The sequence below is a fragment of the Narcine bancroftii genome, chromosome 4 (assembly GCF_036971445.1).
Source record: "Narcine bancroftii isolate sNarBan1 chromosome 4, sNarBan1.hap1, whole genome shotgun sequence".
NCBI classification, from domain to species: domain Eukaryota; kingdom Metazoa; phylum Chordata; class Chondrichthyes; order Torpediniformes; family Narcinidae; genus Narcine; species Narcine bancroftii.
The window spans coordinates 21,322,521-21,336,765 of NC_091472.1; the positions used below are offsets into that span (position 1 = coordinate 21,322,521).

The 14,245-nt window shown below is 39.0% G+C and overlaps 1 protein-coding gene across 8 annotated transcripts in view; it reads right to left on the reverse strand.

The window, feature by feature from the left end:
- The window catches only part of riox1 (ribosomal oxygenase 1), a 97,525-nt gene that overhangs the window by 21,724 nt on the left and 61,556 nt on the right, over nucleotides 1-14,245 (reverse strand). For 6 of the 8 annotated variants that reach the window (XM_069930927.1, XM_069930925.1, XM_069930928.1 and 3 more), the window contains one exon: nucleotides 9,229-10,476. In XM_069930927.1, coding sequence (XP_069787028.1) covers nucleotides 10,402-10,476 — 75 coding nt within the window. In that variant the 3' untranslated portion in view covers nucleotides 9,229-10,401. Of the gene's footprint in view, nucleotides 1-9,228; nucleotides 10,477-14,245 lie in introns of those variants that run through there. The other 2 variants (XR_011355572.1, XM_069930926.1) reach the window with 2 other exon arrangements.

Here is a 14,245-nt window from a genome sequence, read left to right on the forward strand (position 1 = left end):
ATCCTTGAAAAAGTTTTGAGGAATCTGACTGAAAAAGATATTGAACCCTTTGAAAAATATTCATTTTTATACAATTTACCCACTAAAGTTATAGGCAAATCATTCCACCTTAAATCTTCCTTAATTTTATTAAGTAAAGGTAAATAATTCAATTTATATAAATTATTTAATTATCAACTTTAATCCCCAAATATTTAATTCCATTATTTGACCACTTAAATCGAGCAAATTCTCTACAATGAGTACAATCCTTTAACCAAGGGCATAATTTCACTTTTGTTCAATTAATCTTATAGCCTGATATTTCACAATATTCTTCTAACCTTATATATAATTGACACAAAGAATTTGTAGGATCTGTCATATAAACCATGACTAACTTGACTAACTTTTATACCCTTAATACTAGAATCTTGTCTTATTAACTCTGCTAAAGGTTCAATTGCAAAAACAAACAAAGCTGGAGATAAAGGACATCCTTGTCTACTTGATGTAGATGATGGAAAAGAATAAGAAATTTGTCCATTGATTTTTATACCCTTAATACTAGAATCTTGTCTTATTAACTCTGCTAAAGGTTCAATTGCTAAAATATAACAAAGCTGGAGATAAAGGACATCCTTGTCTACTTGATCGAGATGATGGAAAAGTACAAGAAATTTGTCCATTGATTACTACTTTAGCAGAGGGATTTTTATATAAAGTTTTAACCCATTTAATAACTAGATCAAAAACCAAATTTTTATATCTTAAATAAATAATTCCACTCTAATCTATCAAATGGCTTCTCAGCATCTAAAGTTATTCCTACCACCAAATCACCCTTCTTTCAAGATAAATGTAACAAACTAATCAATCTAGCAACATTATCAGCGGAATGATTTTTTTTTAACAAAACCAGTTTGCTCCATATGAATTAAATTTGGAAGATATCTTGCCACTCTATTTGTCAAAACCTTAGCTATAATTTTATAATAGCATTTAATAAAGATATTGGCCTATATGATTCAGTTTTTAACAAATCTCTATCTTTCTTGGGTATCACAGTTAAGATTGCATTTGAAAAGATTCTGGTAGAGAATGGATTTCCATTGCCTATTTCAACACCTCCATAATAGGAGGTATTAATAAATCTTTGATAAAATTCAAGTGGAAAACCATCTTCCCATGGTGACTTACAACTTTGCAAAGAATTAAGAGGCTCGATAATTTCTCTTACTGTAAATGGAGCATCTAAATCTTTCTGATCTTGACGATCCAAGGCAGACAGACTAATCAATTTTAACTTCATCACTAAAAAATTGAGATTTATACAAATTAAAATAAAAAAAAACAGAATAATTTATTTCTTGAGGTTCATGTAATTTTTACAATTCTTTTTACTAGCTATAGAAGTTTTTTCTGCCTTCAATTGCCAAACCAAAACTTTACGCGCTCTTTCCCCCATTCTTAATACTTTCGTTTAGTTTTCTCAATTAATTTTTAAGTTCTGTAAGTCTGCATCGAATTATAATAAAATTTCTTCTTTAATAAATATTCCCTATTTTCTTCAGAAACATTTCTCTGCAGATCTTATTCAAATTCTCTCCCTTCTACCAAGCAATCTAATTTGTTAATATAATCCTTCTTAATTTTCACTGAATAACATTATCAAAGAATCCCATAAAGTAAATTTATTATCCACTGAATTAAAATTAATTTCTAAAATTTCTTGTATTTGTTTTCTTATATATTCACAAAAGTTTACCTTTTTCAACAATGTAGAATTAAATCTCCAACTATAAAATGATTTTTTTCATTTTCAGAAATTATACATGATATGACATCAAAAGTGGTCAATAATGAGATAAAATCCTAGCTTTATACTCTGCATGCATAACTCTTCCTTGTAACTGTGCTGACTTGAATAAGAGTCATGCCTATAAGAATAAAAAGAATAATCCTTTTCTTTTGGATGTAACCTTCACCAAATATCTATCAAATTCAAATATTTCAAAGTCGAAATACTTTTCACAGTTTTAGTCCTATTAACTGACCTCTCTGACTATCCAAATTTGGATCTAAACAACAATTAAAGTCTCTTCCAATTAAAACTTTTTCATATGCCTCAGCAAGATGCATAAAAGAATCATGAATAAATCTTTCATCATCTACATTAGGTGCATATATACTCATAAGTGTCCACACCTCCAAATAAATTTCACAATGTACCAAAACCAACCTCCCAGCAGGATCTGTTACCAGATTGAATCTTAGCAGGTAAATTCTTTTTCTAGCAACCCTTCTTGCTTTAGAATTAAATGAAGAAGCTACCAATTGACCTACCCAAACTCTTTTTTACTTTTTGATGTTCTTTTTCAGTTGAATGTATCTCTTGTAAATAAAGCAATATTAACTTTCAATTTTTTTGATATATGTCAAAACTTTTTTCATCTTTTATTATTAAGCCCATTTATATTAAAACTTTTAAAATGTATTGTTATTAAATGCCATTTCTTAAGTCCAAAAGTTAAATGGACCCCCATTCCATACAAACTTTCAATTATATTTGACATCAAGAAGAAAAACAGGGGAAAAAAACCCTTAAAAAAAGACACTATATAAAAGAACCCTACAATAAACCCCTCTACTGTACGGGAAGTGGCCTATGCCACAAAATGACATGTGGCTATGGAAGGAGAAGACAAAAAGTCTGTCTCCCCCGGCCAGAATATATATTGTGTTAATGAAACAATTCATTTTTATGTATAAAGAGCTTTGAGATCTTTATTCACTTGGTCATCATCGATCTCAACCAACTCTTACTGCTCTGACATTTGTTGTACAACTTGATTCTTCTTGGGTCGATTTGCCAAACTTTGCTGAGTAGCTTGACTCTGAACATCCACTCATTGATCTTGTTTAATATTTGGAAGAGAATTAGCAAATTCCAAAGTTTCATCTTCATCAGTAAAAAAACCTTGATTGATTTTTCTCCAGAAAACACTAAACGTGGTGAGTATCGAAAAGCATATTAATATCTCATTTTCCAAGGCATAAATTTTGCAGGATTAAACTTCTTTCTTCTTTTCACAATTGGCATGCTTAAATCCACATTTTTAAAAAAAACACCTTACTATTAGCCACTGCTAAAGGATCTTGATATTTTTGGGCATTTTGTACAGCTTCTCTTAATATAGTTTCTTTATCTTGATAATGTAAACATCTAATCAAAATCGAGCACGGCACTTGTCCCGGGAATGTTTTTTTCCCTATTAGCTCCATGTGCCCTATCCAGTTCAAGTCTGTTTGGGAAATTCTCAGGACCCAAAATTTCTGGAATCCACTTTTCCAAACCTTCAACCAACCTGACAATCTTCACATTGTTCTTGTGACTAGGATTTTCCAATTTTTGTAAAAGCTCTTTCCTTTGCACATCCCAACCCATAACAGAACCTTCCATTTTATTCACTGTATCTTTACATTTCTTTACTTCATAACAATAGTCTTGGATATCCCCTTCAATTTTCTGGACAGGAATTTTAACTTTATCAACAGCTTCATTTTTCACTTCACTCTTAACATATTCAAATTGTGCTTTAACATGACTTCTGACAGATATAAATTGCAAATCCATGTTTAAACATTAACTGGATTGAGTTGATAATTATAGAGGTTTATTCATGGGCTTCCATACCTTGAGTTCTGGCTTCAGGGTATCTGAATTGTATTGCTTCAATCCCTTGAATCAGTTGGGCTTGTTCTTTTCCATATTCTGCTGCTCCCTCCAATTATTCATAAACTCTTTCTTCCTTCTATTTGTCTCGATCTTCATCTTTTTGTCCCTCTGTATCACTTGAGATGATCCTGATTCAATATCTAATTGAATCAACAGCTGGGTCTGGGTCTGACGCTAGTAACCACAGCCTTAGCCAACTCAGCTGTTCCCCCTTAGGGAAACGGGTTGTTCTGTTGTGTGCATGTGCAAATCTTCGTGCATGTGCAGTGGTTACGGTGACATCTGCAGTTCAATTGTCTTCTTCTGGACTCCAGCTCCCCGGAGAGATGGCACTGGAGTTACATGAATCCTTGCCTTCGCAGTGCGGGTCACTCTTGGATGAAGAGGAACTTGAGCCCGAGGCTCCATCGTTCAGGTAGGCCCAACTTTTTCCAGTTGTACTAACCTCTCTAGTGTTTGTTTTCTTAGTTGCTTGAATCTTTCCTTTTCTTGTAGCCATTATATATTGATTAATGAATAAATCTCAAAGCTTTTAAATTTAAGAAAATGTTAAAAAATATATTTGTCAGGTTTTGATTAAATCTGCCTGGAGAGGAGTATTTTCATGTCTCCATCACGCCACACCCCCGAATCGGAATTTTTTGAAAGCCCTACCAGTTTTAAGTCATCACTCATTGGTATTGTTGGGGGGGGGGGGGGGGGGAGAGAGGAGAACAGGACTTTGTTAGCTAAATACTGTTCTAGATCATTCTTCTGTTCTAAGTAAATATGCAGCAGTTATTCATTCCTTTTTAACAAATTATGGTACCTCAGATGTTTGGCGTTCTAATAGTAAAAAGGCTTTTTTTCCCAAATGTGCACCATTCCTATTCTCTGATAAATTACTTCTTAACAGATAGTCAATTGATTTCATTGACCAAATCGTGTGAATACCAAGGAACAGTGATATCCGATCATGCTCTTGTTATACTACCTTTCAATTTCCCTGATACTCCATTCACAGGGAGGCACTGGCAATTTAATTCTACCTTTCACTCAAGGATTTTAGGAATTTTATGGAGGAACAAATTCATTTCTTCTTTACTACAAATTCTTCTCCAAGTTTCTAACTTGATTGTCTGTGATTTTATGAAAACATATCTTAGAGGGCAAATTATTTCTGATACATCTAACATAAAGAGGAAAATTAAAAATACATTTGGTCAATCAGATCAATGCACAAATTAAAAATCCCGATTTGTATGAAAGGAGAATTGAACTTAAAACTACATTTGACCTTCTTTCTACTTATCCCATAGAACAGCAACTTTTGAGGAGCAAGAGTCAGTTCTATGTCCATGGGGGAAAATCTGGTAAATTTTTGGTTAGTCAGTTGAACGAAATGGCTGCTAAGATTCCGACAGAGGTTGGTACAGATACTACTGATGATTTTAAAATAAATTATCCTCAACCTTTTTTCTTTCCACTCACATCCCACTTTAAATAATCCCTATGCCATCGGTGCTCTGCGATTAGTAAGGGATTGCTTAAGGTGGGATGTGAGTGGGAAGGGAAGATTGAGAATCACTGCTCTCGACCCAATTATTAAATATTTTGTTTGAGAAAAATTGTCTTTGGCCCATTTCCTTTGGAGTTATGAAACCCTGCACATGACGAGTCAATTAGGTATGATTACAACAGTAGTTTTCATCCTTTTTCTTTTCACCACATCCCACCGTAAGCAATCCCTTACTAATCACAGAGCACCGATGGCATAGGGAATTCTTAAAGTGGGATGTGGGTGGAAAGAAAAAGGTTGAGAACCACTGGTCTATTCTAGATTGTATAGTTCTGAATCCATTAATGATAATACTTCGATGTTGGATTTTCTGGACTGCCTTAATTTGCCTACACTTTCTCAGAATAAACGTATGCGTTGGGAGGAATCTCTCTCAAGAGGGAATGCTTTTAGCAATTTCTTCTCTCCAATATGTTAAATTTCCAGAACCTAATGGACACCCCGTGGAATTTTATAAATCCTTTTCCAAATTACTAGTGCCGCAATTAAGTTCTGTACTTAATGATTCATTTAAACAAGGGAATCTTCCTTCATCTTTTAATTGACCTTGTATTTCTCTTTGAAAAAGGGGAAGGATCCAACTGAATGTGCTCCCTATTGGCCTATCTCTTGACTTAATGTAGATACGAAGATCTTGTCTAAAATGCTGGCCGTAGTCTGGAGAATATTTTACCATTAATCATTTCGGAAGATCAAACTGGTTTCATTAAAAACTGTTATTCTTATTTGAATATACATCATTTATTGAATCTTCTATATTTACCTCTCCTGCCCCTGAATAGGTTTAGATGCAGAGAAGGCCTTTGATCAGGTGGAATTTGGTACTTTGGAAAAATTTAATTTTGGGCCACATTTTATTTAAATAGATTAAATCATTCTATCTATGTTCCACGGCCTCAATTCTTACTAATCTACAAAAGTCATAACATTTTAATCTTCAGCGGGGTACTCACCAGGGTTGTCCTTTAAGCCCATTACTTTTTGACTTGGTATTGGAACCTTCAGCAATTGCTCGTTATGAAGGTAGAGATTTTTACTGCGACTCTTAGGAATGACAAAGAACACCAGGTTTCCTTATGTGCAGATGATCTTTTGCTTTTTGTTTCTAAACCAGAGATTTCTTTACCAACCACACTGGCTTCGCTTTCTCCTATTAGTCAGCTTTCTGGGTATAAGTTGAATCTACACAATAGTGAACTTTTATCTTTAAATAGTTTTATATCAAGTTATTCTAATTGTCCTTTTAAGATTATGCAGAATCAACTTACTTATCTCAACATTACAATTTACTAAGAGCTACAAGAATCTTTTCAAGGAAAAATTATCATTAGATGGTCAGCTTCAATGATTGGGCATATTAACTCTTAAAATGAACATGTTATCTAAATTTTTGTACCTTTTTCAATCTGTATCAATTTTCATCACTAAATCTCTTGATTCACTCAACTTACTTGTATCTTCTTGCATATGGCAGGGGAAAAGCCCTCACTGAAATAAAGCTAATCTTCAAAAAGCTAAAAGGAGTGGCGGACTGGCATTTCCCAATTTTAGATTATATTTTTGGGTGGTTATTATTCGTAAGTTACATTTTGATAATTTGGTTGACCACCCTTCTGTTATGGAGGATTTAGACCAGCTTATGCAAGAATGTATACATGTGAATCAGAAGACATGATCTATTTCCACCATGAGGCCCAGAGATGCAGTTGTCTTTTGTTGGTCGCAGACTGTCGGGAGACCTTGAAGATAAGTAAATTATTTAATCAAAGAGATAAGCTATGAGTAAACAATTTTTGGGTAATATAAGCCATGGTCCCACTGCTGAAGTTTGAGACTCTCTGAGGGGTGGAAACGTCTCTCAGCAAGAACTTCTAGACTCCAACCAACATCCTGGTCAGGGAAGGTGGAGAAGCTGCTACCGGCGCCCAGACAACCTACTACAAGTGTGCAGTCGTTGCCTCGCTTCGACAGTTGGGATCAGTCCAGGCGTTGACAAGTATAATTGGGAAGGGCTTGCATATTGTAGTTTGAAATCAGCTTTAGATTTAGTAATAAAGATTTGTATAAACTGAGGTGCTCTCGGTGTGTGCGTGTGTTTTCTTTCGGTAGCTCAAACACTGTGACCAATCTAGAACAGAGAGGTACAAGTTTACCCAGGACACCTTCATGGGTAGAAATGGAATACTTTGTTGACAAATGTAGGATCCTTTTCATCTTCCTGTTTATACAAGTCAACTGATAATTCAAAGTGGTCCATAGAGTACATACATCTACAGTTGAATGATCTTGTTTACTCTGTGATACAAACCCTCCATGTGACAAATGTAAAATTGCTGAGGCTTCTTTGATTCACAGGTTTTGGACTTGCCCTAAAATTTTGGAAAGGTATTCTTCAAACATTATCGGTCATTCTTATGGTGGAATTGGAATCTTTCCCCTTTAATTGCTCTTTTCTGATCATTTCAAAATGACATTTTACTGACTTCAACTCAAAACTGGATTTTACTTCATTGATGCCCAGACATGCAATTTTAATTAAAAATGGAAAGATAACACTCCACCTACACATACACAATCTTTGAATGATGTTATGTCTTGTTTAAGTTTCGAAGAAATTAGTATTTGAATCTTTTAAAGACATGGGGTCCTTTCATGAACCATTACATTATCTACAGTTTTAGGGTTGTTATAATCTTTGATGCTGTGCTGTCTAGTTCCAGGTTGTTGTCACTTAATAACGTTTGGTTTTTAACCAAGTTGATATAGTGGTATGGGTTTTGAATTAACGGGGATGTTTTTCTTGTAAGTTGTTTTTCCAATGTCATTGTATTGTTGCAAACTTCAATAAAAATATCTTAAAAATAACCTACACCCCCAGTACATTTTGAACATTGGGAGGAAACTGGCAATCCTGGGGAAAACCCAATGCAGACACAGGGAGAAGGGCTGTCCTTACGGACAGCGCAGGATTCAAACCCCAATTACTGTAAAGGTATTACACTAACTGCTATATCAACTATCCCTCATGGAAAGGAATAGCCTTAGGATCTGGAATCAATACTGAGGACTTCAGGAAGTCTCATGGCATCAGTGCCCAGGTTTATCCTGGTACCATGAACCCCGATGAGATCTGTCTTGAGGACTCCCAGGGAGAGTCTTTCAACCTGGTGCAGTCTGTAAGGAGTTTATATATGCTCCCTGACTCTATGTGAGGTTTCTCCAGTTTCCTCCCACCTTCCAAAATCTTAAGAGGGTTGTAGGTTAATCGGGTGGCACAAGTTTAAAAGGGCCAGAATCCGCCTCTACTGTGACGTAAGAGACATTCAAACTAGTGTGGAGGTACTGGTGAAGCAAGACCCGCCTGGGAATGATGGATGCAAGACGGCGGTTGTGCAACCTTCCCCCCAACAGTGAGAAGAACCCGATAGATAAGTATGTGTTCAACATGTCTAAATCCAGTACCTTGCTCAATGCTAGATCTTCTGACCAATTTCACAGGGGCAGTTTGATATATCTGAGCAACTTGTCAAACCTTTTCAGAAGATAAAGAACATGGCACTTTTCCATTTCAAAGGGGTCACATGGAGGCCAGTCAGATTTCCTTCTCTGTACGCTATTAGGGCCCCCCGAGGTAAAGGAAACAAGTGCCTGTGATTCTGAACTCCAGAAAGTGAGCGCACAAGGAAACAACCTTTGTCATTCATCTCGCTGACAGATGCTTCCACATCTTTAGCCGCAATTACCGTGGAGACTTCCTCTGATTCAGTGCTTGTGTCAACTTGGCACTGGCCAGGGAATCTGTGACAAGTGAACAGAACACAAAACAGCTGAGCTGTGCACTCAGTGCACCAGGACAAGTTCAAACCAGGAAACAAAGGCACACATTCCAGAAAATGAAATGCAGCTTGCAGCATTCAGATGGGATCAATTTCAAAGACCTGATAGAATGAACTGAAATAAAATGAACATCATGTATTTTCTTGATTAAATGAGACTCAATTTTTCAAAGCCAGAAGAGTTGCTCCACAGTATTTATCATTCTCTTTTAAACCTCTTACTCTGGCCTACACCAGCGGAAACCTCGTCAGGCATGTTTAATGCAGTATTACTCAGCACTTAACTCTAATTGCATGCCCATAGCAAACCACTGTGTAGATTACAATGCTGGAACTTGTGGTGCAGTAGGGTGTGTCTGTCAGGAACTTCTCGACACCCGCTGAGCTGGTGCAGGCACGAGGACTGCAGTCAATCTTCGCCCATTGTAAGCGTGACAGCCTTCCCCTTTCGACCACCCTGAATACAGAGCCATTTGGGTGAAACAAAAATGCTCTGGCATATGCCCCAACTCGTTTTCTTGGCTAATACCAACCACTTATCTAATAGCCGTCACCAGAGCAGGGACCTGCTTTAATCAAAGCATTAGACAGTGCAGAAGGAGGTCATTCAGCTGATTGTACCTTTGAAAGAGGTTTCCAATTTGGCTCATTTCCTCTGCTCCGTCCCCGTGGCTTTACACGTGCTTTCTTTTCATATACGTGGAAATAACTTCGAACATCTGCTTCCCGATTGCTATTTCCCCATCCACAAAGGAAGGAAAACAAAAATGGCAGGTTACATAATTTTTCAGAGCATTTTGCCTGACCTTTGTGGCACTATATGCTCCTTAGCGTATTGTGCACATCCCTGCTTCACCTGGAGGTTTTCAGTAGACGTATCCATGCTTCTCCAAAGAGAATGGGGTAAAGGCACACATATTTAATCAAGAATTTCTCAGTTGTGGGTGTGATTGATTCTGCTTCATTTCGGAATTTAAATAACTATCTGAGAATGACATTTTAAAAAAAGAGCCCACCTCACTGTCAAAAGACAAAGGAGGAAAAACCCAACACCCAACTCCAACCCACCAATTTTCCCTTGCAACCGTGTCTGCCTGTCCCGCATCGGACTTGTCAGCCGCAAACGAGCCTGCAGCTGACGTGGACATTACCCCTCCATAAATCTTCGTCCGTGAAGCCAAGCCAAAGAAAAAAAGGCGAGTCAAATCTGGTACTTTGTCCAATTCTATGCAAATATGAAGTACAGTATAATTGGATGCAAAGCTTCTTTAAACGGTCTAGCTCCCAGATCAATCCTTCTTTGGTAGGAGTGGATATTCAGTCATCAGCAGACCTTTCTCATACAAGGAAACAGCTAAGGAGATCTGTAGAAAGAAGGGAAGGACATGGTTGAAGAGTCAGGGAGATATTCTGCCTTTACTTTTCACATGGAAACAAAAATCAGTAAAAGCCCCGATATGTGGAATTCAAACAGCAAAGAAAATTGTGGAAAAATATGGAAATTTAAAACTGGTGCATCTCGCAGTTAGTTCGCCAATCACACAACACAGTCTCAAGCAACCGGAAAATTCATTTATCTGGCAACTACTAATCCCATTACTAGGGGGTTTTACTGTACCAACATCTTGCCCTGTGACATTGAGCTTATCCTCCCAGCATTTCCAAGTGCCCAGACTTCTAGCAGGAAGGTCACTGAAATCAAAACACAGAAATACTGGAGGAACTCAGCCGGTCTCGCAGCGTCCACAGAAGGTAAAGATACGTTTCCGATGTTTCAGGCCTCAGCCCTTCCTCAAGGTATGAGTGAAAAGCCAGGCTGGGGAAAGAATGGGAGGGGGAAGAGTACAGACCAACAGCTGTTAATAGGATACGATAAGAGGGAAGGTGAGAATTGGTGCTGTCTCTGCAAGTTTTGGAGAGTACATGGCAGTGGAGATGGAGAGCAGTGATAGAGACTCTCAGAACTCCCTTTGAAGAGAGAGCTTTCTTCAGGCAGACATCCCTTGAAGAGATTTTGCAGTGGAGCAACTGAACGAAGTGAAACACAAAATGTCCAGTCTCTCTGTTAGGTAGGACTGAGGCCCGGTGTTGGTATTATTTGCTTGGAATCCCACACCAGATCACCAATGCGCTGAAATTATTTGTGAGGTTTCTGGACTCAGTATCACAGTCAGTATATGAGCTGGTTCTGCCAGGTCATCAGTACTTGTGGGAACAATGCACAGTGCGAAAGAGAAGAAGAAGAAATTCTCTGGCAAAAAAAAAATTAAGAGCATTGATTTATCACAAAATGTTACTCTGTCAAATAAAAATATGATTAGATGAATTAAAACAGTATGCATTCCCAATAAAGCTAAAGTGGCCAGCATGGTTGGCATGGCCATTAGCACAACACTGTTACAGTGCCAGCGACCTGGGTTCAAATCCAGCATTGTCTGTATATTTTCCCCGTGTCTGCATTCTCCTCTGGGTGCTCCGATCCGGTATCCTCCCACCATTCAAATCGGACGAGGGTTGTAGGTTAATTGGGGAATTTGGACGGGCTCGTGGGTGGGAAGGACCTGTGACTGTGCAGTGTGTCTAATTTTAAATCAAAAATACTATTTAAACAAATTTACACCACCATGGAAACCATAAAAGACTGCTTTGATAGTTTTCTTATCCAAACCAAATGCTCAATGTGATCTTCACAAGCTAGGTTCATCAGCTAGTTGGACTCTTACTGTGGCTAAGGCTTCAACTCCCTCTCCAGAGGTTTTAACATGTCTAAGCCTAATATTGCTGAGGAACTGCAGAAGGTGCCATCACTCACTTGGGCCCTCACTCCCTCAGTTGGCGCCACAGATCTTAGTCTTCACCTTCCTTGATGGTAGTTATGCATTTTTACCTTTGCTATATAAAGGGCACTGTTTGAACTGCTGAGTTTTTCCAGCATTGTGTGTTTTTACTTCAGCCACAGTGTCTTTTCAATCTTCTTCAGCATGATGCTGAACCAAGCCATGAAAGACCCCAACAATGAAGACGCTGTTTACATCCGGTACCGCACGGATGGCAGTCTCTTCAATCTGAGGCGCCTGCAAGCTCACACCAAGACACAAGAGAAACTTGTCCGTGAACTACTCTTTGCAGATGATGCCGCTTTAGTTGCCCATTCAGAGCCAGCTCTTCAGCGCTTGACGTCCTGCTTTGCGGAAACTGCCAAAATGTTTGGCCTGGAAGTCAGCCTGAAGAAAACTGAGGTCCTCCATCAGCCAGCTCCCCACCATGACTACCAGCCCCCCCACATCTCCATCGGGCACACAAAACTCAAAACGGTCAACCAGTTTACCTATCTCGGCTGCACCATTTCATCAGATGCAAGGATCGACAATGAGATAGACAACAGACTCGCCAAGGCAAATAGCGCCTTTGGAAGACTACACAAAAGAGTCTGGAAAAACAACCAACTGAAAAACCTCACAAAGATAAGCGTATACAGAGCCGTTGTCATACCCACACTCCTGTTCGGCTCCGAATCATGGGTCCTCTACCGGCACCACCTACGGCTCCTAGAACGCTTCCACCAGCGTTGTCTCCGCTCCATCCTCAACATCCATTGGAGCGCTCACACCCCTAACGTCGAGGTACTCGAGATGGCAGAGGTCGACAGCATCGAGTCCACGCTGCTGAAGATCCAGCTGCGCTGGATGGGTCACGTCTCCAGAATGGAGGACCATCGCCTTCCCAAGATCGTATTATATGGCGAGCTCTCCACTGGCCACCGTGACAGAGGTGCACCAAAGAAAAGGTACAAGGACTGCCTAAAGAAATCTCTTGGTGCCTGCCACATTGACCACCGCCAGTGGGCTGATAACGCCTCAAACCGTGCATCTTGGCGCCTCACAGTTTGGCGGGCAGCAGCCTCCTTTGAAGAAGACCGCAGAGCCCACCTCACTGACAAAAGGCAAAGGAGGAAAAACCCAACACCCAACCCCAACCAACCAATTTTCCCTTGCAACCGCTGCAATCGTGTCTGCCTGTCCCGCATCGGACTGGTCAGCCACAAACGAGCCTGCAGCTGACGTGGACTTTTTACCCCCTCCATAAATCTTCGTCCGCGAAGCCAAGCCAAAGAAGAAGTGTCTGCAGACTTTCGTGTTTTAGTTCTTCCTTGCACTGTGGACAACAAAACTATACAGGCCAAATTTTCTTGATTTACAATAGTGACAATATTTAAATATTTCACTACCTGCAAAATACTCCAGAACTTACAAAAAAGAATGTGAAAGGCACTTTGTAAATGCCTTTAGGTATCAGATGATTAAAAACAATTGAACTGCTGCTTGAGGATGGAGTGTATAATGGTCTCACAGGGCAGTAAACAATGCAACCTAGAAACATCTGGAGGGTTAAAAGAAGTTGCTAATCTTAACAGGGACAGTCGTTGAAGTGTTACAGTTGGCCTTCATGTCACACAGCTGCGGAAAAAGGCTGTCGGCCAGGACACACTCAGTGAATAATGCAGCAATACAAAGAGACCACCTGCACCGGTTCTTTGAGATGCCTTTCCAATTAGCCCTACCACTGGTTTTTTCCCCTTACAGTTCCAAATGTTTTTCCTTTGTGTATTTATCCCATTCCCTTTGCAAAGTATTACTAAATCCACCCTTAAAAACACCACATCCCAGGACACAACAGTGAGTAAAAGAACCCTATTCTCCATTCCCCTCCCCCCCCCCCACCCATCCCCCAGCTCTTTTGCCCATCACTGTATCCACTGGTTACTGCATCTTCTATGAAAATTAGTTTCCACTTATTTAATCTATCGAAAGCTTTCACAGCTTAGAATAGCACGAGTAAATCTCAAGTTTCTTTACTCCTCATGAACCCAATTCCCTCGTCTTTTGGAAATAAGGGACTGCCTGGTGGAGATGGGAGTAGATTGATCAATGTTAATTAATGGCTACATTGTAAATATACAGAGTAAGGGGCCCCATGACTTGTGTTGCTGGGTAACCCCAGCTGAGCCAGTAAATTTCCATCAGCCTGGAGTATTTCCCCCTGAGGTGAGGTGCAAGAATGATGCCTGAGGAAAGGGGAACCTGGTTATATGATTTGGCTCACATAATGATGCAATTTTCAGATGAATATTGT